Source organism: Sinocyclocheilus rhinocerous, unplaced genomic scaffold (genome assembly GCF_001515625.1).
Source record: "Sinocyclocheilus rhinocerous isolate Xijiao unplaced genomic scaffold, SAMN03320098_v1.1 scaffold2106, whole genome shotgun sequence".
NCBI classification, from domain to species: Eukaryota; Metazoa; Chordata; class Actinopteri; order Cypriniformes; family Cyprinidae; genus Sinocyclocheilus; species Sinocyclocheilus rhinocerous.
The window spans coordinates 76,188-102,234 of NW_015657498.1; the positions used below are offsets into that span (position 1 = coordinate 76,188).

General features: G+C 38.1%; 2 protein-coding genes across 6 annotated transcripts; both read left to right on the forward strand.

The window, feature by feature from the left end:
- Positions 1–7,139: 7,139 nt before the first annotated feature.
- Positions 7,140–12,128, forward strand: LOC107721178 (enolase-like). Its single transcript, XM_016529055.1, has 12 exons — positions 7,140–7,285; positions 8,101–8,189; positions 8,295–8,390; positions 9,057–9,115; positions 9,233–9,302; positions 9,884–10,017; positions 10,339–10,561; positions 10,648–10,845; positions 10,946–11,147; positions 11,339–11,447; positions 11,549–11,607; positions 11,725–12,128. Exons 2-12 carry the CDS (start codon positions 8,105–8,107, stop codon positions 11,789–11,791), a joined length of 1,302 nt encoding a protein of 433 aa, XP_016384541.1. The 5' UTR covers positions 7,140–7,285; positions 8,101–8,104; the 3' UTR covers positions 11,792–12,128.
- Positions 12,129–12,965: 837 nt separating this feature from the next.
- Positions 12,966–26,043, forward strand: LOC107721179 (arginine-glutamic acid dipeptide repeats protein-like). 5 transcript variants are annotated; one of them, XM_016529057.1, is made up of 17 exons: positions 12,966–13,220; positions 13,640–13,747; positions 14,109–14,157; positions 14,393–14,517; positions 14,674–14,773; positions 15,031–15,129; positions 15,286–15,366; positions 15,805–15,958; positions 16,106–16,198; positions 17,360–17,556; positions 18,038–18,214; positions 18,337–18,447; positions 18,916–20,063; positions 20,379–20,607; positions 21,197–22,097; positions 24,127–24,304; positions 24,558–26,043. In XM_016529057.1, coding segments are annotated over exons 2-17 (3,678 nt in total). In that variant the 5' UTR covers positions 12,966–13,220; positions 13,640–13,745; the 3' UTR covers positions 24,592–26,043. The 5 variants fall into 5 exon arrangements, with proteins under 5 accessions (XP_016384543.1, XP_016384547.1, XP_016384542.1 ...); XM_016529061.1 differs by lacking the exon at positions 13,640–13,747 and having other exon boundaries at positions 21,197–21,887; positions 21,957–22,052; XM_016529058.1 differs by lacking the exon at positions 13,640–13,747 and having other exon boundaries at positions 12,967–13,220; positions 21,197–21,887; positions 21,957–22,097.
- The last annotated feature ends 4 nt before the right edge of the window (positions 26,044–26,047 follow it).

Here is a 26,047-nt window from a genome sequence, read left to right on the forward strand (position 1 = left end):
CGTTAGGTATCAGCTTACACAACTGCATATATCCTTTCTTCTGCATAAAATAAGCTAATAGTACCTTGTTTTATATAAAAACTTATGGACCGTAATCTATTAGTGCTGTTTGTGAGCCCATGTTTTGACAAAATACTTTTAAAAAAGCAATGATTATTTGTCTCGCAGCAAAAACTAAATCTCGCCTTTACAGATGCAGATACTTTTACTATACAAACACAAAACAAACAAAGCAGTCATGCGTTTTGACAGTTGGGTGTTCTCAGGGGACAGCTTATTAGAGATTTTCTTTATGATTTTCTCATGCAAGTTAACCTGCTATGAGATCAATTGAGCAGTCAGGCATTGTTTTTATGTGATCCCTGGTAAGAGCTTTATTGATATTTCTTTCAGTTTTTTTCGGGGATATTCAGTGTTTCACATACCTTGAGGGCATTATGTAAAATGTGCTTAATCAGTTTTTGGAAAATACAAGTCATGGACAGGGAGATAAATGTATTTTTCTAGTTGCATGTTTCGTAGTATGTAGTCTTTACAGTCATTTTTTTTAACTCATATTCTAGTATCTTTTTAGATGTATTATACATATAAAACAGAAACAGTTTAATTGTAAAAAACTAAATGTATTATGTATTAACAGAATGTGTAGCAGAATCTTTTTAACATCCGTCAGATTAGTCTACAAATCATACATATCTTTATTTATAAAGAAGAGTGTTTCATGCATTTTACAGAGACAATGAACAGACTGAAGAGAGAAATTATTTTTCTTTCTGTCTGGTAATTTTCCCAATCTCCCAGATGATAAAATTTTAACATTTATTCTACTCCTTCTCGATAGGATCTGTTTACTAACTTCATAGACAACAAACACCCATTTTTAGGCTCCAACAATAATAGGATTTTGTGGATCATAACCTCTATGGCTTTGTTTACTTTTTTCCATAGACACAGATTAAGCTTAATCCAGGATAGCTGCACTCTGAAATGTGGGCTTCCATAAAAATCTTTTGAAGTCTTGGATCATGAAACATCTGTCCAGAAAACCAGGATTATGGTGATATTAGTTCAAACTGATGTTGTTCTGCCAAAAAAAGTCACTGCTAGGCCACATTGTGTGTGCTATTTGTGTTTAACCCTTTTTAAGGTTCTTTGCCTAACATGTATTCAATATAGTTTTAAATATTGAATATTTAATAATTAGCATCACTGCCAGGAGTTAGAAAAGTCACAATGATCTATGACTGCATATTCTGTGGGTGACCTTGTGCTGTGCCATGAGTACGCTTTATTTCTATATTTGAGATAAGAGAAATTGTATAATCAAGTTCTCTCTAATTCTGTTCCAAAGAAAGCATTTCAAATCTATAAGCAACTAATGCAGTGTGACTGTGTTCAACAAATCATGATTGTCATCTCCAATTACATTCAAGCTGGTTGCCAAATAATTCATAACCTTTCTGTGTGTCATTTGGTGTAATGTAAAGGAATGTAAACATTAAAAAGACATTTTTCTATAATGAACCCAAACTCGTACTGTTAAGACACCACCATGTGGCCATGGGTTTGTACAGGAGAATCAAGAGAGCAGAGAGTATATTTTATGAAAACTCTGAAAGTTTAATGTAATAAAAGGACTGTACAAAAATAAGGCATAAAACGTTATGCAAGCAGACGTCTTAGTTAGGTAGATTCACTCTGAGAATTTTAATGTCATCCATAGGGCGGTCCTGACTGTTTAATATTACATGTTCAACTGTTTCTATTACCCCACAAAAAGCACATTTGATGATTAAGTCATGCTGTCTGAGTTTATACATCCACATACATTTGATCTCGCAATATATATAGAATAATAAAAGCAGTCCTAAATGTGTGGCTACCTATTGCCCTGCAAGTTTTTGTGGAAAGTAAACGTTGCCTGATAGATATTGTCTGATCACAATATATATACACATTTAAATAGTTTAAATCTGTTATTTAAATTCATTTTTCAAATTTTACTGACTGGCATTACATCCTCTTCGGCACGGCGAACAGGAAAGGTGAACTGTGTGCACTTCAATTAGTGCTTGTCACACAGATCTCAAGTGTCATGCACACAATAAGATGCAAGAAAAGGAGGATGAACTGATCGTTGAATGGCACATTACACATTAGAGGGTGTGCGAGTATGGAGGAATTACTTTTGTGACATTCATGAAGGCATATTGACGTAACAGGGTGGGGTTCAGAACTTTACTGATGGCTTCTTTTAATTATATTTCCTTTTATTATAATCAAGCAGTCTCATCCAGTCTTCCTGCTTTAAGTCATTAACTTGATTTATTAAAGAGCATTTAAACACATTCTAAAGTCAAAATATGCTACATTCCATACTTGATCACATTTTATTTTTTTGAAAGCATTTCATGTTCATTTTCTATTAAAGTCATGGTCACTGAGCCCCCAGAGTGCATCGTTACCAGACAGTGTTAGAACATCAGTGAACAGCCAAGCACTGCCGGGTAAGATGTACCCTAGAGACAATGAACGAACTTCTTCTGCATCATAATATTCAAATGATCCAGCCAAGGAATGGGCATCACACCACGACATATTTTCCTTTGTGTATTTGTATGTGCTTGTATTTGCATAGTCTGCATGTCCACACCCAGATGCAAAGTATTTTTAACGATGCCCGTGGAGGACCATCTGCATCATTACCAGGCAGTATTAGAGAAGATATAACATCCAAAACTGCCTTGTAAGATGGAGATTGGCATCCAGTGTTTGCCATTTTTGTTCCATCTAATTGTTTTCAGTTCAGCATGAAACATGAGGGGAGCCAAGGGCTCTATGCTTTTCTCTGTCACTATAAAATGAGAGTTACTGTATTTTAGTAAGACATTGTACGATGTTTGTTAATGATTATCTATTTTCCTGACAGGCCTATCTTCATTTATAGCTTTATATATTTCCTTTACATGCTGCTAATCTTGCAACAGACCCCAAAGGCTTTTGATGCAAGCATATTACCGTACATGTTCATTCAGACTGGACCACTTCCAGTTTCACTATGCACTTACGCATGTTCTTCACAACTATTATTAGAAAGAACGAAAACATTGTAACACCAGAAGTTTATTTCTTAGGTGTATGCCCAGGTCTGCCTCCTTGGAAACCATGACCTTTGAGACGTCTCCATGACCTGGGAGAGTTTGACTAATTGGTCGCACCTTCATCAAAACAAAATTGCGTCTACAGCCTCCAAATCCCATTACAGCCACACCACATAGGTGGTAAGGAAAGCGCTTAGTCATGCTAATCAAAATGGCTGATCTTTGTCACCTATACCCGAGTGTGCACCTGACTGACCCCTCACCTGTACAATAGATTAGATAAGGTTCGATTAGATAATTCGCTTACTTCTGAAACCAAGCTAAGTGAGTTTTTAAATTTTGGCTGTATTGTTAATGTCAAAGCTCACAGTAACATTAAATATATAAATTTTATCAGGCCATATTTTCTCTTCCCTGTACCTTTTTAGAACAAGAAAAACATCTAATCTTAATACAGGAAAAATGGTGTGTATGAGATTGTATCAGAGCGTGGGTCCATGTGTCAATCAATTTTAAAAGTCTTTCAACAATTTCTCACATGCAAGTCTAATTCATGTTTAATTTGTAAAATACACCTCAATATTATAACATTAAAAATGTTAGTTTCATTATTTAACATAATTTCTTTTAATGCTTTACATATTCTACTTCATACCCCTTTGTTTTAAACTGATCAAACAGGTTTGACACATTACGGAAGTGAAAGTTAACATGCTGGGCACTCATAGTCTTTTATGTTTCACAAATCTTTTAATGATTCATTTCATCCTGAAATTCATACTTGATTTTTACATTAAAGAACGTAAGGAAGATTGTGTTTATCTGAAATATAATTTATATTGGTTTCCACCTCATTGTATTTTTAATAGTTTGCATTTACTATTAGTAAAATATACTAATGTACATATTAACTGAAATACATGAAAATACAAAAGACTTTTTTTTTTTTGGCAATTAATGAATTTAGTCAAATTGTTGAACGTATTAAAAAAAAAAAACTATTAGTTACCCCATGAATTCCTTTTGCCGTCATTCAGCATGGAGTCATGGACAAGAGATGCCATTGTGTCGTAGCGTCGCTTTAGCTGAGGAAGATCACTTCCTGGTCCTTCCACTTGTTAAAGGTATGATTGCTCCTTCCATGTTAGGCCAGACCTCTCGAACCGGTCTGAAGCTACCTGATGAAGATGCATAGACAATAGTAATGGAGTCTCAAGCACGAGAAGAAACACAATCTCCAAAAGCTCCTGAAGCGAAGAAACTATTCCTACAAAACATCTAGGTTTTCAGGTACACCTTGGAGCCCTGCCCAGGTGTCATTTTTATGCTGGGACCAATCCCTGGCCTTCTTCTAAGAGCAGGTGTGTCTTGTGTTCTGTGATTGGTTAGTTTAGTGTGGAAGTGCCTCAGGGTTTCTGAGTACACAAATGAGACAAGCTTTTAACCTTCAAAAAGGCCACGCCCCATCCTCAGTTCTGGGTCAGACTTTAGGGCAACAAACTAGAATAAGCCTTCTCTCCTTTTTATTCAGTGTTACTCTCCTTTCCAGTGCTCATCATTAGATAAGATTTGTAAAAAACAAAGACATTCAGCAATCAGTAAATGTGTCCTCTGTGTGCCCCTATGATCATTTACATTGTTTACACTGATAATAAACTCCACTGGGGCATTGAATAGACAATATGAAAACAGCAGAAATTAAACCCAGCTGATAAATATGCCTTTTACACTATTTTTACATTATTTACTTATTTGCCTGTAAAAAACATTAAAAATAAATCATCTCTAATAATCTCAAAGACATAATCAGAAAACATGTTAGATAAATTGTTACAAATACATGTTAAATAATTGTTTTACAAAGATTATGCAAGATTATCAATGTCAAAAATGTTTAACATCATTGAAAAGACTTGAGTAGGAATCAAATTGTCTGTTTTTATAGATTTAGACCATTTTAATGGTTATATTCAGACTGGCTTATCAGTTCAAATGGCAGTGTGAGCTTGTGTTCATTTTTATAACTTAAAGATGAAGAGAAAGTAAGAAGTCTGCCCACCTGTAACATTTGAACTTAAATCTGGAATATATGTGGAAAAAGGCACTTCGTCAAAAGACTGTTGACTATAAAAATAAGGATCCACTCCCTATGCTGTCATAAAAGCACTATTAAATTGTGCTTTTAGGATTTAGAGCTATATTTAAGGTTTCGTTGGGACAATGAAGTACTTGTGCTAAAGGTCTGTTCAGGACAGGCATACTAAACAGGTTTCAGGGATCAGTAGCATCACTTGCATAGACAGCTTCAAAAAGAGCAGGTAAAGAAATGTCAGTACAGTATAATAGATTTATGCACAGTTCACTTTTCTGGCCATGAATCTGCAGATCTTGTTTTTAATGTATGTATATATATATATATATATATATATATATATGTGTGTGTGTGTGTGTGTGTGTGTGTGTTTATTTGATGCACATATAATAATACTTCTTTAAACAAAAATAAAATACTGTATATATGGGGCTCTGTAGTTTTACTGCCTGTTTGATTCACATAATAAATAATTATTTAAACTACTTGTGTAGTCAATAATCACAATTTAGAACATGCATCTTTGTGCATTGAACAAAGGATCTGAGAATTCCAAGTCTAGCAGGAGTTTTTTTGCTGGGACACGGGGACTGCATTGTAACCCAGGCAACAGGTCAATGCCTCACTATATCCACAAACCTGTGTGGATTGCTAATGAGATCCCTGAGGTCTTATTTGTGAGGTGAGAGAATGGAGGAACACAGGGATCAGCTGGCTGTTAGAAAGGCCTCCTGAGAAACCTGTACCTGAAAGAAGCAACAAAACATCAACCATCAACCGTTTCCACAAAACAAACTGCATGAGGGAAAATACGCACCTGTATGTGAAACTGATCTAAACTAACTTGGCTGCTTTGAGAAGTGTATGTGTGTGAGACGAAAGGTGGAAAGAGAGCTGGATAAAAAGAGGGAATGGAAGAGGGCGGGTGGGGGCAATGACCTGAGGGATTATTGGCCCAAGGGAATGAGTTGCCAGGATTCTCCAGCACACAAACACTCTATTGTGCCTCTTGTTGTTGCATCACATTCTCCCCACAGACAAGAATATGGCAGAAGGTTAATGATTTAACAATCTGAGATTTTGAATTGGAGATATTATATAAATTTCTTCCAGCAGCAGATTAGCCCAGTAGGACTGTGCATCATCCTTTTGCTAATCTGTCATAAATACAGTGGCAAACTATATTGCTTCTATATTGTTTCTACAAAATCGTAAGACCAGGGCTTCAAGTCTCAGCAAGATTCCGAAAACACTGAACATTCTACATTCTCAAAATTCAAATAATTTACAATAAATTATCTATATCAAATCATGGCATATAATCAGATTTATTCTGAAAAATACATTTCGTTGCATTGCTGGAGAACGCAAAAAATATATCATATTATTTACCCCCAATGGGTGGAAAATATTGCTAGATAATCACCGTTTCCTATGAGACAAAAGTTTCTTCCTCAAGGGAGCGCATGGCTGCTCAGAAAGCCGAATTCTCCATTGACCTGCATTCAAATTTCAGACAGTTTTTATCTTATTGTAGACATTTCTACTTTTCTATATAATCGATTATACAGCATTAAATCTATTAATTCCAAAGATTTTACCTGTCATATAAATGAAAACAATTCAAAGCAATCGCTATTAAATTAAATTTTATAATTATATCTAAATCTCTTAATCGTCAACAACTTTGATTGGTCAAGCCTAAGCAGCGTTGAAAAAAGTAACACATAACACGTGATAACACCGTCCCCTTCGGTAGCGTTCTGGACAATAATTTACTCCTGACCAGAATCTTATTATTCATTAAATTGTAAATATACTATGAAGTGTTAAAAAAAGAAGAGTTTCAATAAAAATGTATATCCGTCAACTTCTCGGCCGCGAAGCTCCGCCCATTTCCGCACTAAATGTTTCAAGACAACTGCCATTCTCCCTTGACTAGTCTTTTCCTCTCCCCCTATGGGCGAGTTTACTTTCCTCTGAGAGCGAGCACACGCTGAGCATTTCTAACCAGAGCCGCTAACAGTGTCTGTGAATTTGAATGAAAGCTTGATTTCTTCATCTTGTCCTTTAATTATACGTTATCGCTGAGGTAAGAAGAATTGCATTATGGACTTACAAATATCCGCTTTATTGTGACCATCTTCTAGCTGGCATCACATTTGTTTTACATTGTTATCAGGCTTTTCTTTAGTCCCAGGCAATCTCAGTACGCTAATATTCAGATATTTAGACAGAAAGCATTAAGTTCTCATAAAATAAAATGCTGGATGAGAGTCACCGTGCATAAGCACGTGAAGACCGTGATGAGTCGTGCTTTCCATCACGCCCACTCATGTTCACACACTGTAATGGGATTAAATATTTGCAGAACAAACTATACGAGAAAGAAATCCGATTCCAGGAAGGAAATGACTGAGTTTGAGACTCGCCATTGGCACTCATAAATAATACTGTACAGTTGAACAAATAATTTTGTATTATGTGTATGCAAAAACTTCTAGACCAGTTCAGTAAGCTTTTCTGTTGACAGCATAATGACCAGAGAGTGACTGACGGCTGCTAATCTAATTAGACATAGAGTTTCTCATGATGCCCCAAGGGATAGCACAATCTTCAATACACTGTGCGCATATTTTAAAGCTATTAACCATGTATTTGCTTGAAAGAGATGTGGATTTATTCATGCAGATGTTTCCTTTCAATAATGATTAGGCCTAATAGCAGGCAAGAGGATTTGACAAAGTGACCCTGTGGGCCAGTAGTATTACAGTAGGGCAGATGGTGTTCTCAGGTTTCCTTGAAATCTCCTTTAGATGTGTGGTTAGATTTGTAGAGATAAACATTGCAGTAGAAGCTGACCCCTTTACCTTCTAATCTGATCTTTTTTATTTTTTATTTTTTAAGAAAGATGTCTATCCTGAAGATACATGCCCGTGAGATTTTTGATTCTAGGGGCAACCCCACTGTAGAGGTGGACCTCTACACAGAGAAAGGTGATTCCCCTTGACATTCCTTTCTAAATTGAAAACTAAACTGAGATGGTTTTGTGTACTGACATTACAAGCAGAACTAAAACTCATCTACTGGCTTTGAAACAGGTCTGTTTCGAGCTGCTGTCCCTAGTGGAGCGTCTACTGGAATCTATGAAGCATTGGAGCTGAGAGACAATGATAAGTCACGTTACCTAGGCAAAGGTAACTCTGCTTTTTCAGGTTTCCGATGAATTCAGAATGACATTAGAAATCACATTTCATCTGGTTTTACAGAATATATTGTTAATTGTTTTGGAAATAACCAAGACGTGTTGAGCTAGATTTGTTTACTGAACACAGGAATGTTTCTCTTTCCCAGCTCTGTTTTTTTTTCTATTAGACTGGAAAAGAGGACTTATTAAATGTACTGATTAATAACTGGGTTCAGCCTGGTGTTAACAGGTACCCTAGTGAACTATTGAGAAAACTTTTTTTTTTTGGTTTGATGGATCTGAATTAGCACAACTTAGTCAACCCAGTGTCGAATTCTGTGGTGTGAATTATTCATTATGAAAAAATTATGTAAAATCTGAAATGCTTGTGCATGTGATTCAGATCAGTGAATAATGCAAGAATCTTTACTGTGGTACTTCAATATTATTTAGTGCACAATGTTTGCATGGAATAAATCAGATTGTTTAAGGCTTTTGCTTGGCTGACATTTTCAGATTTTTTCTAATTTGTAATCGAAAGCTTTGTGGCATAAACCAAGCAAGGGAATGTAGAGATGTGCATGTGTCTAATTGCAGCACCATTCAATCCACAATAACTTGTGCATATACCTGTAGAATATTGCTCATATCGTCCATGTTTTTCTGTGTAATGTAGGTGTATCAAAGGCTGTCGAGCATGTGAACCAAACTATTGCACCTGCCCTGATCAGCCAGGTGAGTATTTTAGAATGTTATACTGAAACAAAAGAAAACCAGTGTAGTCACTGTAAATTTGTTGGGTTGTTAATTATATTTTTTGTCTGTCTTGCTCTCTTTCTCTCTGTCACATAGGGAATTCCTGTAGTTGAGCAAGAAAAGATTGACCAGTTCATGCTGGAACTGGACGGAACTGATAACAAGTGTAAATCATAATATTTACGCATTTAACAATAGGAAAGCGGTTGTTAAAATAGTTTCCCCTTAACGGTTGTTCTCCTTTTTTAAGTTTCTTACACCCAATTACCCAAACAGTTAAATTACACTACTGTTCAAAAGTGTAAGCCAGTGATTAGATGATTAGATTAGATGGCCAGTAAGATTAGTTTTTTTAAAGAAATTAACACTTTAAATCATCAAGGATGCATTAAACTGATCAAAAGTGACTGTAAAGATGTTTTTAATGTGACATTTCTGTTTCAAATAAATTCTTTCCTTTTGAACTTTGTTTTTCTATATTTTACCATATAACTGTTTTTACAGTATTTTTAATCAAATAATTGCAGCCTTGGTGGGCATACAAAACTTTTCAAAAACTTTAAAAATTATTATACACCCTAAACTTTTGAACAGTAGAACAGTAGTAGTTTACATTTGAAAACATTCTCACAAAAAAAGCCAAATGCAAACACAAAATTGATTGTTTCCCAAATTGTAAGTAGTGTGAATATTACGTGTTGTGTCTAGTCATAGTCCTTTAATTCCTGTGTCTGTTTCGAACATCAGCTAAATTTGGTGCCAATGCCATCCTGGGTGTGTCCCTGGCTGTGTGTAAGGCAGGAGCTGCAGATAAAGGTGTTCCTCTGTATCGTCACATTGCTGACCTTGCTGGAAACCCAGAGGTCATCTTGCCTGTGCCGGTGAGAAACATAACAGTCTTGTATTTGAAACTGTACAATAAGGAAAAGTGTCATGTGACTGAAAATGTTTCATAGCTATATATATCATTAATTAGATTGAGCTCAAAGAGATAATGCAATTTTATTTTAAGAGGGTATTTAAGTGCAGACCAGCTTTGTCCTCATAAATAATTTCAGATTTTAGAAGTAGCCTAAGCCCTACAGACATTTTACCTGTTTGCTTTTTTTTTGCTATTTTAATCTTTATAAAAGTAGAAAAGCAAATTATGGGGTAAAATATTGTTATGCTCCTATTGAATTTTGCTTATTGTTTTCCTAAAGGCTTTTAATGTGATCAATGGTGGCTCACATGCTGGGAATAAGTTGGCCATGCAGGAATTCATGATTCTGCCAGTCGGGGCCAGTAGCTTTAAGGAAGCCATGCGCATTGGTGCAGAGGTGTACCACAATCTGAAGAATGTTATTAAGGAGAAATATGGCCAGGATGCCACCAACGTTGGGGATGAGGGAGGATTCGCACCAAACATCCTGGAAAACCAAGAAGGTATTTGAAAAAACAAATCACTCTGATTGAGACTATACAGCTGAAATGACTTATAACTTTTATTTGTTGCTGTTTGCTTATAATAGCCCTAGAGCTGTTAAAAAGTGCCATCAGTAAAGCTGGATACACAGATGAGATTGTGATTGGCATGGATGTGGCGGCATCTGAATTCTATCGTGATGGAAAGTATGACTTGGACTTCAAGTCTCCCGATGACCCCAATCGGTACATCAGCCCCGATGAGCTTGCTGACCTTTACAAAAGTTTCATTCAGGATTATCCAGGTATCCATCAGTCATTTGCTCTCTTTTTTAATTACATTACCTAATTTTTTTCTTTGAGCACAGACGCAGAGATGTGAAATAGTTTTTATCATTACTCTAGTGGTCTCCATTGAGGACCCCTTTGATCAAGATGATTGGGAGGCCTGGACCAATTTTACCAACAGCACAGACATACAGGTGGTGGGAGATGATCTTACTGTCACCAACCCCAAACGCATTGCTAACGCGGTGGAGAACAAGGCTTGCAACTGCCTGTTGCTCAAAGTCAACCAGATCGGAAGTGTTACTGAATCTCTGCAAGCGTGAGTTCAAAACCCTAATCCTACATTGGTACAATGATGCTTGATCAAATGCTTGATACCACATATATATAAAGAATAACACTTTGTCTATATATTTTCTAGAATTTCAGTGTGGACTTTATAACCCCAGTGAAAAATTCTTTATAGTTTAATAAAATTATTCAAATTATTTGTAATATCCCACCCTGCAGGTGTAAGATGGCTCAGTCCAATGGCTGGGGTGTGATGGTGAGTCATCGCTCCGGGGAAACAGAGGACACATTCATTGCTGACCTGGTTGTGGGGCTGTGCACTGGACAGGTAGCGGATGTGCTTTAGATTAATCATAAAAATCTGTAATTTCAGTTTACGGTTACTCATGTTCAGGTACTTGACTCTTTATTTTTCCTGCTCTTATTCAGATTAAAACAGGAGCCCCGTGTCGTTCAGAGCGTCTGGCCAAATACAACCAGATCCTCAGGTAAGCTTACAGATAATTCTATTAGAATATAAATATTTTTGGTTCTAAACATATAGGCATAAATAAGCATATGTGTTTCACTTTTTCTGCATTCCTGCTTGTTTTCTTCATGCACAGAATTGAAGAGGAACTGGGGGATAAAGCTCAGTTTGCTGGGAAGAACTTCAGAAATCCACTGAACTGAGACCACAACAGTACAGTTAGAACTACTTACCCTCCTACAGTAAATGTACTAATAGTTCAGTTCAAGATGTGGCAATACCAACAGAAAGCAGTATCTGCTATGACTAAAGATTGGGTTGATACAGGGACCATATCATCAAGCATACAGAAAAAAGCATCATAAACTTTGTGATGGTGTCCATTTGGATGAGTATTACATGTGCTTGCGTGATGATGTATGTATTGCAAAAAAAAAAGCAAACAGTATTTTCCTGTAAGTGCTGCATAGCAGATTCCTGAGGTCTTTGCTTGTGATAGTGGATACTATTAAAATAAAAACATTTCCTCAACTAATGAAAGGCCTTTGTGTTGTATTGCTATTTAAATAGTTTCCCATTTGCCTGTTTTGGGCAGGTTTGAGCATGTCTTGTGCAGACGGAAATACGAACTTTTGATTCTGATGAACTGTTCATTTTTTTATACCACAATGGTTGACAGTTAGTTTTCTATAACTGCATGGCTGTGAAGTAATTCCAGATCAGGACAGCGTCACAGTTCATATCACTTCTACATTTTTTTTTTTTTTTGCTGTTTAAAAGGGTATATTACAAAGCTAGTGGTAAAATAAAGCCTTTAAATTAGAAAATAAATGTATAAACTGTAACACTGCAGTTTGGGGACCAGTTCTCGCTATTAACTAGTTGCTTATTAGCATGTATGATACTAACATTTAATAACTATTAATACACAGCAAATTAGGAGTTTGAGGCAAAAGTTGTGGTTAATAGTGAGAATTGGTCCCCAAACATAAGTGAAAAAAGAAGAAAAAAAAACCATTGAGGTAAAATAATAATAAAACAACAATAATAAATATTATTATTTAATATAAACATTAAACTGAAACGTATTTGCCTTCATCAGATTCACGGGCCCTCTTGTTCACAGTAAAGCTGTAGAGATGTATGAAGCCATCTAAACAGACACGGCTGTATTTATATCCTACAACCCACAGACTATAACAAGACGAGATTGTTATTGTTCATTGTTCGTGCATGGTGCCTTTTCATCAAAGATGCAAAGGAATGCCATCAAGACTAGTGTGGTTAAATTTATTGAGACATCCATATTCGTATGTGATTACTGACACGGGAGGATGGCCAAACACATCTCCCTGAAGCTGATCTCCATAGACAGCGGACACGTAGATGATCCCATTAGCGCTGGCTGCAGCGGCACATGCTCAGTTATGCTTGTTGAAGGGGATCTCAGTAGGCTGTGCGTGAACACTGAGGTCATCGCCTGCGCTGAGGAAAAAATACTCAGCGCAGCCTCCATTTTGAGTAGTATGAAATAGAGGAAAGCATAGTTTTGAGCCGCCGCCGCAGCAGCAAACAAACTGTAAACACTAGCGAAACAGCCTCTGCCATGGACGACCTGTTCAGTCCGCGAAGGTTTGTTGCTTCTTTTTATCACAGATGTATGCTTTTGCGCGCGCCAGCGCTTTTTGCAACATCGTGAATACTTTTGCATTCTAGTGCGAACCGAGATGATTTTGAACTTGACAGCTCGTCTCGCTCGGCCACACACGCAAAGGCCAGCTAGGAGCCTGACGAGATAAAATGGGGCAGATGTGCAGATACTGTTGTTGACCGCTAAGTATGTAATGCATGTTGAACGCGGTGCTGCTCTTGCAAATTAGTTTTGTTCGTCTGTTCTGTACATTAAATATTTGTGCAGGAAATTGTTTTTAGCATAATATTTTCTTTCGCGCTAAATGATAAACGTTAGATAGCGTACGGCGTTTGTGCATATCACACTGTAAGTGCAATGTACTGATTTTGATTTGCACTGTGTTTGATTCTGCACGCAGCAATGTAATGATTTATGTGTAAATATATGAAGTGGACGTCCAAGCCCCCGTTTATATAACCTTTGGAGGGAACGGAGCAGTCGGACGTTGATTGGCTGGATATGCAATGTAGGCGGGATTTGGATTGATCATCACGACTGCTGATAGGCAAATCACATTTTATGATTAACACTGAAAGGAGGCGATTTAAAAGGGTGGAACAGAGACATGAAACGGCTCACGTGATATGGACTAAGTTTTTCTACTTATAGTATATTTATATGTATTTCTGTTATAGTATATTATAGTATATTTCTGTTAAATATGGTGTTTGTATTCATGTATTGTTTATTACAGGCATAATTTTTTAGTATTTACCTGAGAAATATTAGCTGTGCTTATTGCTTCAGTCTTGAAAATTTAATGTACTGATTGATTAATGCACTTGCACAGCCATATTTCAACTAATAAATAATATTTTGTCTTTCAGGCAGCTGAACAGCACACAAGGAGAGATTAGAGTGGGACCAAGTCATCAGGTACAATTATTACAAAGTCATGTAGATATGCAGTGCATTAAATACGCTGTCAGTAATTTTTGAGAATTTAAAAAAAGTTTTATTGATAAAAGTGAAGTGGCAACAGCTACACTGAAAGTTCACAACCACTGGTAGTAGTGGGAGAAATTGAAATGTTAACAAAACATATTTACTGAGTGTACCTTTAAAGGTCCTTAAATAAATTCTGTTGTCCTCGTTATATTGTCATATGCAGGCCAAGCTACCTGAATTACAGCCGACACCTGCTCATGGAACAGAGTCCGTCACAGAAAATGAGGAGCTGGTGTGGGCACCTGGGGTCAATGACTGTGACCTTCTCATGTACCTACGGGCTGCCAGGTAATGGTTGCTTGGCTGGATGCCAGTTCCTATTCACTGTTTTACATTTATCTTCATAATCGCTTTAAGGGTATGTCTAAAAAGGGATCTGAGGTGGATGGTGTATGATTCACCATAACCTTCTGCATTTTTGTACCGTGTTTTCTGAATAAACAGGAGCATGGCAGCGTTTGCAGGGATGTGTGATGGAGGTTCAACAGAGGATGGTTGCCTTGCAGCTTCACGGGATGATACCACATTAAATGCTTTAAATACGGTCAGTGCTTATCATTTTGTGGTTGTGCTATGTTTTGTCATAAAATACAATTTGATCATTCATTCCTTTGAATTCAAATGAATTCAATTTGTTGTAGCATTTTTCAGAAATTATTGTAAGTATAATTGAATATCGATTGTAATTTATGATCTTTGATGTAATTGCATTGAAGGCAGTGACAATATAAACTTTTTACCTCAACTATAACTATTTGCTGTGCAACTAAGTTATGTAATTCTATTGTGTTTTGTGCACAGCTCCATGAAAGCCAATATGATGCAGCCAAAGCCCTGCAGTGTCTGGTGAAGAAACCTGTTCCAAAACTCATTGAGAAATGCTGGTCAGAAGATGAAGTGGTGAGAAACTGATTCTAACTGTATTTTTCACTTCTATCTTGACATTTTTCACTGATACAGCCTGGTAATTTATAGTGGAATGTAGAAGTGTGATACTAGAACTTTTCAAAAAGTCAAAGTTAAGATTTCTCAATCTGTTAACATGTTCATTTACAGAAACGGTTTATCAAAGGTCTCAGACAGTATGGCAAAAACTTCTTTAAGATCCGTAAGGAGCTGCTGCCTAGTAAGAAAACGGTATGGAAACCTGCCATTGAAATCTAATTATAAGTGAAAGTGACGTGACGTGGCCAAGTATGGTGTCCCATACTCGGAATTTGTGCTCTGCATTTAAGTGCACACACACAGCAGTGAGTAGTGAACACGCACACACACACACACACACACACACCGTGAACACACACCCGGAGCAGTGGGCAGCCATTTTTGCTGCGGCGCCCAGGGAGCAGTTGGGGGTTTGGGACCTTGCTCAAGGGTCTCACCTCAGTCGTGGTACTGAGGGTGGAAGAGAGTGCTGGTCATTAACTCCACCCACCTACAATCTCTACCGAACCCGCGACCTTCGGGTTACAAGTCCGACTCTCTAACCCTTAGGCCACGACTGCCCCCTTAAATGTGTGTTAGTTTCTGTCAAATTGGAGTCTTTTGTTTTTTAAAACACATTTGTCATCTCAGGGTGAGCTAATCACATTCTACTACTACTGGAAGAAAACTCCTGAAGCCTTGGCGTCACGACCTCATCGGCAGCAGAGAAGGCAGCCAGTGTCTCGCAAAGTGAAAACTCACAACGCGACAGCTGCAGCCAATGCAACATCTCGCACTTCTTCCAGTAAGTGCAGCACTATGCACCATTTGTCTGTTCATTTATTGCAGACTCTCAAAACATGATAGCAAGTCTGATATAGCTATAATTTAAAGGAAGTAACTCCACAAGAAGTCAATTTATTTTTTGTATTTTCTGTCTCCCTGTCTGTAGTGGAACTTAGTTCAGCGAGTGAAGATGATCTGGACAGTGAGGATAGTGAGCAGGGCGGCAAAGGTCAAGCCTGCAGTCACTGTCTAACCACTAGTAAGTTTTTCACCCTTCTCCAGTGGTGTATATAGCCGCTATATTGAGAAAGCTGTTTATACTTTATAATTTGTTGAAATGTTTGTCCCATTTTCACAATCCAAACAATTCCTGATGGATATAATCAAGTCCTGTCTTCCTAAAGTAACAGCAGACTAATAGTACTAAACATGTTGCCGCCTGTCATTAAAAGGAAAGTTCATCCCGTCATTCCGTCATTATTTACTCATGTTCTCATATGTGTATTAATTTATTTCTTGTGCTGAACACAAAATAAGTTATTTTGAAGAATATGGGGAACCAAACAGTTGCTGGTCCCCATTGACTTTTATAGTAGGAAAAAAATACTATGGAAGTCACTGGGGACCAGCAACTGTTTGGTTACCCACATTCTTCAAAATAACTTTTATGTTCAACAGAAGAAAGAACCTAACTCAGGTTTAAAATAACCTGAGAGTGAGTAAATGATAACAGAATTTTCATTTTTTGGTGAACTATCCCTTTAATGTTAATAAAACAACAAAACACAAAGAGAAAAATCAGTCACTGCTCTTGACTGAAGAACTTTAATACAGTTGCTTTAATAAGAATCAATGTATAATTTATAGAGTGAAGTGTATATAGTGTTTTATTTTTATATTTGTTCATTCAGTTTCTTGAGTGCTACTGCTAAATACACCTGTCTCTGAAAAATAAAGCACTGTTTGTTTTATGTGTATCTGTAATGTGTATCTTTGTTTTTATTTTTTAATAACAAAGATAAAATAATGACAAAGATTTTTATCTTCGCCCGCTTTGGCCTAAATATCTGCCATTCTTTTTTATTTTATATTTTGTTACCTTGTAAGACTTTGTTTTTAATTAGTATGGTTGTACTGCTCAGACAACTTACAAAATAGTAAAACCAACATGACAAAGAATCGTGATAAAATCGTGATTCGTGATTTTTCCTGAAAAAAATCGAGATATGATATTTTTGCCATATCGCCCACCCCTACTTTGAACGGTAGAATATGTTAAATTACAGAAGTAAAATAGGTTGCAGACATCAATTAACTTTGACGTTAACCGTCAGCCTTTTAACTCTTCTGACTTCTGAATATACTTTGAATTTGTATGTGTCTTCTTTTTCATTATGTCTCACACAAATGTTTCTTTCAGACTCCAAAGACTGGCATCATGGAGGGAGAGACAATGTCTTGCTGTGCTCTAGTTGCCACTCTCACTTCAGCAAGCATCGGCGCCTGCCACCTGTTCCTAAACCAGCAGATCCGCCATACCTCTTCAAACCTGTCAAAGAAGAGGAAGAGGGAGTCAGACATGGGATGAAGACCCGTCGGAGCCGGGTGCCACCACATGTAGGTCTATCTTCCACATTAGTTGTGCTCAGTGTGATGTAAAGAGTAGCTTGCTTAAAGGGTCATGAAACCCCCCATTTCAGCACTGGTTAGTTCTCACCACAGTTTTAAAAAATGCTAAAAAAGTGGGCGTGGTGCGCAGTGGAGCGGAGGAGGGGGAAGAGGGGAGACAGACAACACACACACAGCTTAGCGTTCTGACAGTTTCATTTAGCTCCCATCGAATTAAAAACACAAATAAATGCACAGCCATTTACACTGTATCAAAAACATATATATGAACACGCTGTTGCACCTCAGAACTTTTAAGGCTTATTCTGTGGCGTTTATATAAGCCTTTTGACGGGTTGTGTCATGGAGCTGTAAAAACGGTTATGCTCACCAAGTGAATGAATCGCGTTTGTGCCGGCCGCTTATTCAGAAAAAGTAGTCTGGGGTTTCATGACCCTTTAATTTAGTCTTCCTGTGTCTCTACATGTAGATGTCATCTCTTCGAAGTGGGCGCAACAGACCAACCGGAAGTCCCGACAGGGGCACGTCTCCCACCCTCGAGGATGTGCGATCTAATGGACAGTCCCCTAGAGCCAGTTCCACTGCGATGGCAACCAGGGCTTCCAGCTCTGATATCAAGAATGGAGTAGCTGGGAAGACTAACAAGGTAGTGATAAAAAGGAACCTACTCAGTTTAAAGTTCGCAAAAAGTGCACAGCTGTGTGTTTATCTTTTCTGTGTTGTTTAACCTTTTCATTTTCGATTTTTTTTTTTCTTATTAAACTTTAGACGATAAAAGTAGAGGCATCTATAGTAAAGGGTGTGAAAAGACAGAGAGAGTCAGCAACTCCAGATGCTGATGAGCCTGAAAGGAAAAACATGAAACGACCCAAGAATCAGGTAAGGGAAACTCAGTTTTATCTCGTTAGTGGAGTATAAAGTCTTAAGTATTTAAAAACTTGGCTAAGTGATCATGCCATGTGATTTTTACATGGCGGATGATAAAACTGGTAGAAAAAATTCCATAGACTCACACTGATGGAGGGACTGAGCCACTGTTATATATATAAATTTTTTATATATATATAACATATATATAAATATATATTATATTTATATATATATATACACACACACACACAATATATATATATATATAATATAATATATTATAATGAATTATGAATACATACTGTACATTATAATGTTGTGATGTTTAAATTCACTTCTACATACACTTTTTTTTTTTTTTACGAAATAATACAGAATTGTAATATTGGCCATTTATTGGCTGTAGCTAATAATAATGTCTATACCATATAGCTCTGCCATGACGTCTAGTTTTTAAACGGTGTTTCTCTAACCCAGGAGGGTCCTGATTCTCCATCAGAAGGTGAGGGTGAAGGCGAGAGCTCAGATAGCCGCAGTGCCAATGATGATGGCAGCAGCGACACTAAAGACATTGATCAGGACAACCGCAGCTCTTCCCCCAGCCTGGCCAGTCCCCTGCAGGCCAACGAAAGTGACTCGGACTCCCCAGCACCACCCCCTGCACCAGGCCCAACCCCACAAACCCAACCCCAGCAGCCTGCTGCGACACCCACAACACATGCCCCCTCTGAAACACCACCATCTCCTCAGCCCTCTTTGCCTGCATCCTCATCTGCACCTTCACCTGGAGCTTCTACCGCCACCTCGAAGGCACCATCCGTAGAGGTTTCCCAGGAGGTTCCATCTCCAACCACTTTCAGAAGTGGTCCTAGGGGACCCGAAGCCCCCACCTCTTATTCAAACTCCTTGACTCAGCAGGTGCAGTGTCCAGGGCAGGGGCAGTCATTTCCTGTGCCGCTCCATTATCAGCACAATTCAGGTCAGCTGCAGAATCCTTCATCTGGCGTGAATCAGCCATCAGGGTTTGCTTCCAGACCGCTCCACCTTCAAAGAGAGAGCCCTCTTCCTCCTCTTCCCCCTACAGCAGCATCCCAAATCAAGCCCCCTCCGACCACTCCAATGCCACCTTCTCACAAGCAGCCCCCTCACCTTTCTGCACCTCCACCCCATTTCCTGCAAATCCACCCCAATTTGCCTCCACCTCCTGCTCTAAAACCGCTTGCTTCCTTGCCCTCGCAGCACTTGCCTTGTTCCCAACCTCCTCCATTGCATATAATTCCACAAAATCACCCTGCTCAACCTTCCGTTCTGACTCAGTCACAGAGCCAGCAGGTCAAATGTCATACCAGTGGTGCCCCTCCAGCTGCAGCGAGTTCTCAACCATCGCTCCCACAAAATCGTCCTGCTCCTGAGTCCACTGCTTCATTCCCTCTTTACACTTCTCCCGTCCCTTCCCATCAGCCCTCCACGTCCTCCTCAGCAAGCACTCCTGTTGGACAGGCTCATATCAAAGAGGAACCAATTGATGAGGAGGAAGAGTGCGATAGCCCACCTCCGCCTCGCAGGAGTCCCTCTCCAGTACCAACAGTGGTTGACATACCCAGTCATGCAAGTCAGTCAGCAAGGTATGGCGATCACATATGTCAATATTTGAAATTTTAAATATTTATTAAATAAAAAAATATACAGATATATATATATATATATATATATATATATAAGTTTTCCCAATGTAGTAGTCTAAAATATTTTTTTATATTCCAAAAAGATTTTGATAAAATGTATCTTAAATTTACTTATTTTTTATCATTAAGGAAATTGAATTTCATTTTGAAAACATTTCAAAATGCCATTCACTAAGATGCAACATTTATTTTAATAACTGTGCATACATAGCACATATTCAGCATACATAGTAAATTCTGTTTTGTCAATTGCAGATTCATTAAACACCTCAACCGAGGTTACAACTTCTGCTCTCGCACAGACCTGTACTTCACCCCATTGGCCTCCTCAAAATTGGCCAAAAAACGAGAGGAAGCTGCTGAAAGATCCAGAAGAGAAGCAGAGCTGAGCGCTCGACAGGGACGGGAAAGAGAAAGAGAGCAGGAGAGGGAGAGAGAAAGAGAGCGGGAGCGAGAAAGGGAGAGAGACTCTGATAAAGCCTCTGTAAGTATATGTGGTGTTTACGTTTGAATTTGACATATTTCACCCTTAAAAAAAAGTAAACTATGGTTTACTTAAACTATTTCTAGCTAGTTTATTTTTTTTTACATTGTTATGGCAGTTTCCCCTCAAATTCTTCTTACTGTAATGTGAAAAATGTCATGCCAAGTACTGTAATGCAAAAAAAGAAGAAAAAAAACTAAATTATAAAGTATTTATACATCATTATAGTATTTGTTTTACTATCTTTAAGTTAATGCTTTTTTATTAATTTGTGAATTTATTTTGAATTTAAATATAAATAAATTAATGAATATAATATTAATTAAGAAAACTGAATTTTAAAAAAATCTTTGCAAAGAAGAATAACCACTTTTTGTGGTTTTGCTTTTGTGGTGAAATATGTCCCCAACATGCTTTTATGAGATTTATCCTTTTACAAAAATGTATTTAATATAGTTTGCCAGTCACAGATCTCCTTTCTCTTTAAAATCACTTTTTACTTATTTTGATAAAGAATCTCTCTTTAAAGAAGGTTATAATATAAAACCTTTTTTGTTTTTTCATAAAACATTTTTTTTTCTTCACATAGCGTGCGTCATGCTCATCCCACGATGGCCGAATAGGGGAACACCTGCTTGCTGCCCATGTGCAACCGGGCCGTCCGTCATTCGAACATCCTCCCCCCACCACTGTGGCTGCAGTTCCACCATATCTCGGCCCTGACACTCCAGCCCTCCGCACACTCAGCGAGTACGCCCGCCCCCACGTCATGTCTCCCACCAACCGCAACCATCCTTTCTTCATGCAGCTTGGGCCAGGTGAGCACCTGCTGGCTTATCACATGCCAGGGCTCTATGCAGTAGACCCAGCCCTTCGAGAGCGAGAGCTTCGTGAGCTTCGAGAGAGAGAGATCCGAGAAAGAATGAAGCCCGGATTTGAGGTGAAACCGCCAGAGCTGGAGAACCCACTTAATCCGTCGGCAAATCCCATGGAGCATTTTGCCCGCCATGGTGCCCTGCCTCTGCCTCATGTGGCTGGGCCTCACCCCTTCGCCCAGTTCCACCCAGCCATGGACCGCAGCGTAGCGGCACCCCCTCGGCCAGAAATCATCTATGCTGAGCGTTTGACAGCTGAACGGCTCCATGCTGAAAGGATGGCCTCTGTTGCTGCTGGTGACCCTGTTGCACGGCTACAGATGCTCAATGTTACACCACACCACCACCAACACTCACATATACACTCCCATCTTCATCTGCACCAACAGGACCCTCTCAACCAAGGTGAGAACTTCTCTAGATCACATTTTTTTCAAGAAAGTAAATGGAAATGTCAATGTATTTGTCTTTCAGGCCAAGGGCCTCATCCTCTGGTGGACCCATTGGCTGCTGGCCCCCCTCTGGCACGATTCCCCTACCCACCTGGTGCCATCTCCAACCCCCTACTCAGTGAGTTACCCCATGAGCATGAAATGCTCCGCCACCCTCTGTTTGGTGAGTCACCAAATAGACTCCCTGTTTCACTTTTAGGATAAAAGAAAGTTCAGAGTTAAGCCCCGTTCACACCAAGAGCGATAACTATTGGCGCTTTTCCACTGCGTGGTACGACTCTGCTCGGCACGGCTCAGTACGGCACGGCTCGGCTCGGTTTGCATTTCCACTGCAGTTAGTATCGCTTTAGAGTGGGCGGGATTATTCACATGTTATAGTTGCGCCGCCTCTACTGCCGCGACTCCTGAAAAACGTTTTCATTCCGCCCCATCAAGTTCTCGCTGGATCCGCTCCTCTTCTATCAACGAGAGGAACGTCTGTACTTCCTCAACAGACCACGAAACAGCCATTTTTGGTTGTTAAAAAAGCTGCGCTCGTTCAAAACAGTTGCGTTCGATACTTCGCTGGCTGTGATGATTTAAATCTAGCGGGTCTGTTGTGTTTGTGTAGCAAGTTCAGTGACGCAGGTAGTGACGATTCTCTCCGGCCAATCCGTGATCAGCAGAGTTTACACGTCATGTTTTGGTAACATCACGGTTCACTTGGAACCTCATCCGAGATGGTACTAAAAAAAGTACCAAGTACTGTACCCAGTGTAAAACCCCCCAAAAGTGAACCATACTGAGCCATACTGTGCCATACCATGCAGTGGAAAAGTGCCATAAAAAGATAACTATAAAGATAACGATATTAGCGTCCACACCAGCAAACGATATCGTCTGTTTATTCTAAGCACACGCTCGTCTGCCGCTTTAAATTCTTGAGCTCGTTACAGCAGGATGGATTCTGATTGGCTGTCCATTTTTTATGTTCATCAGCTTGAGAAAAATCGTTTTGAAAGTGATTCCAATGATATCATTTCTCTTTGTCTTTATCGTTATAGTTGTGGTGTGGACTCTGCTATTCTTTAATATTGAGAATGATTTTTAAAACTATATCTTTAACGTTATCTTTATAGTTATCGTCCTTGGTGTGAACGGGCCTTTAATTCTGAATGATTAACATTTCCAACTCATATAGCCAGGCCCAAACGTAGCCCATGTCCACTGCTGAGCAGAATTGAAACACCCTCCCCTTTAATTAGCCATATCTCCATTACTTGCATGCTTCTTTATTAAATATTAAGCTTTCAGCAGCCAATAAGAATGAAGTACTCTCAGCTCCTTTTAACACATTTAACCATGTTTAAATCCATTCTGTGGAATTAATATTTAAGATTAAGATTTAATGTATTTATTATATTTATATTTTAGTCAGTGAGATGTTTTTGAAAGTCTCTTAAGATCAACAAGCATTTATTTGATCAAAGATTTATTTTATTTGAAATAACTTTTCTATTCTAATGTATTTTAAAATGATATTTATTTCTGTGATTGCAAAGCTGAATTTTCAGCAGCCATTACTGCAGTCTTCAGAGTCACATTATTCTTCAGAAGTCATCCCAATATGCTTATATGGTGCTCAAGAAACATTTATTATCAATGTTGAAAACACTTGTGCATCTTAATATTTGTGTGTTAACTGTGATACATTTTTTCCAGGATTCTTTGATGAATAGAAACTTCAAACGAACAGCATTTATTTGAAATGTAAATCTTTTGTAATGTTATAATTGTTTTACTGTCACTTGAGTAATTTAATTTAATTTAAAAGTAATAAATACTTAAAAAAAAAAAAAACAGACCCCAAAATTTTGAACTGTATACTATACTGTATATAATTTAATATTAATACAAACATTGAATATCCCCCTCCAAATCAGTTTAAAATGTGTCTATAGATTCTGTCTGGGCCAGTCTTTTGCTGCTGATAATAATCAGTTGTGACTTTTATTATTCAAAGAGCCAAAATGGATGAAATGTACATCCCTAATGTAATGCAATAATGTTTGTCAACCTGTTGTTGCTTTATTGTTACTTCACAAGACCATCCAGCATCTACATACACATTACAGTCCCACGGTAGGAAATAGTTCTCTGTTATTTGAGGGAAGAGTAACCAAAGTAAGATATTCTGTGTCTTTCTTTAATAGGAGCACCATTCCCCAGAGAGTTACCAGGACCCCTGGCTCCGATGTCAGCTGCGCATCAGTTGCAGGCGATGCAGGCACAGTCAGCAGAGCTGCAGAGGCTGGCACTGGAGCAGCAGTGGCTACATGGACATGCACACTTACATAGTGCTCCTCTCCCCAGCCAAGAAGACTACTACAGGTGAACCACATTAACGTTCTGTTCTAGAGTGCATGAGTAAATAAGCCTTTAGCAAGATGTTTTGATGAAAGATTTCAAAAAAATTTTCTTTAAAGTAGCATGCACGGATCACGTTTAGTGCCCATAAAGCAACTAAGCTGTGTTTACTGTGAAATGTGTCACCCCACAGTACACTGAACTTTTTTTCATTTTTTATTACCTGTTTACTTGGATGCTTAAGTGACAACATTTTGTTCTGTTGTCTATTTGACAGCCGTCTGAAGAAAGAGGGAGACAAGCAGTCCTGAAATGAACAAATCCTCCACTGTGGATTACAGAGTGATTCTGTGTTCAGGGTATCAGGCCTTTTATTTCAGAAAACCCAGCGTGGGTTTATCCCTGTTTTGGCACTTATAAACATTTGACCGACTCCTTTGTGATGTATGAAATAACTAGCCTTTTGGAGCACAGCGAATTTGCTTTCCTTGCATGAACACTATTTAGAAATTTCTGTAATTTAGAAGTTTCTGTAAGAAATTAAATTCCCATGTAATGTTGTTATTGTGCTAAAAGCACAGTACTGTAGATTTACTAAGTATTTGAAAAGTGCTGTCCAATATCCAGAGTTTATCACAATTTAGTTTCAAAGTTTACTGAAACATTCGTTTTAAGATTGTAAATATATGTTTGAAATAATATATTAACTGTTGAAATTTAAAAGATGCAATGATAGATTTGGATACAAAACTTCAGATGGCCTGTGTGCAAGAAGTGCATGCTTTACATTCTCTATCCTTCCCTTTCTCTGACAGCCTCTTCATCTATACCTCAGTGTGCTCATCAATATACAGTAAAACCTACCTTGTAGTAAACTCCACAACACCTTATTTTTTTGAGCAATTTAACTTTTTTGATTTAATAATGTAGACCAAATCTAGGCTGAGTATTAGCATTATGACTGTAGTGTTGATCTTTCCCTGTCTGGGAACAGAGCTTATCCAGCTCTGCAGAACAGTCGCTTCACTGCCATGGTCATACGATGCTGTGGAAGACTGATCAGGCCAACAGTCACCTGCTTGCAGTGTTTACCACCATGCTTAAGGACACAATTTGATAGAGCAGGTCAGTTCCTGGGTCCTCCCTACTTGGCACAGAAGTTTAGGAAGTTAATTTATGGAGAGGTACCTACAGTTAGCAATAAAATGCATATGGCATATTTAATGGTATCCTCAATACCAGCTTCAGTCCTAGCATGTGCACTTAGCCAATTAAACAACCAGGCTACTGTTTAGTAAGTTACATTTTCATAGGCAGGCTGGTTGGGAAAGAGCACAGCATTCTCACAATAAGATGAAATTCATTATAAACACAATAGAGAGAGAAAGAGTAATTTTGTGATGGTTTAATGCAATACACGTGTATTGTTGTGCACTACTATTAATTGTTAAAATAACAATAGAAATCATGAAATGTAGTGCCATTGTTTTGTATGTGTTGAAGCAGACAGTTGATGAGTGTTATCTGTTAATGCCGTTATTGTGGAACTTTGATGGGTCACTTTTTCCAAAACTGCCAAAAAGTCATTATTTTCTTTGAATTAGCACTAAACATTTGTACTAGCATTTTATAAAGTATATGGATATTTTTAATGGGAAATATATTCTCATTTTTAATATCCATGTCTTTATGTATACATGCACAGTGTTGTCTGGTTGCAATTACCTTATAGTTGGAAATTTTTCATAACTTTCAATGACGAATGCA

Bases quoted from the DNA above. Each gene is read 5' to 3' on its own strand.
- LOC107721178 (XM_016529055.1), top strand. From the start codon at position 8,105: ATGTCTATCCTGAAGATACATGCCCGTGAGATTTTTGATTCTAGGGGC. The intron at 8,391-9,056 runs GTAACTCTGCTT...TGTGTAATGTAG, and splicing joins GTCACGTTACCTAGGCAAAG to GTGTATCAAAGGCTGTCGAG. The intron at 10,562-10,647 runs GTATTTGAAAAA...TGCTTATAATAG, and splicing joins CATCCTGGAAAACCAAGAAG to CCCTAGAGCTGTTAAAAAGT.
- LOC107721179 (XM_016529056.1), top strand. From the start codon at position 13,195: ATGGACGACCTGTTCAGTCCGCGAAG. The intron at 14,158-14,392 runs GTACAATTATTA...TGTCATATGCAG, and splicing joins GAGTGGGACCAAGTCATCAG to GCCAAGCTACCTGAATTACA. The intron at 15,959-16,105 runs GTAAGTGCAGCA...CCCTGTCTGTAG, and splicing joins AACATCTCGCACTTCTTCCA to TGGAACTTAGTTCAGCGAGT.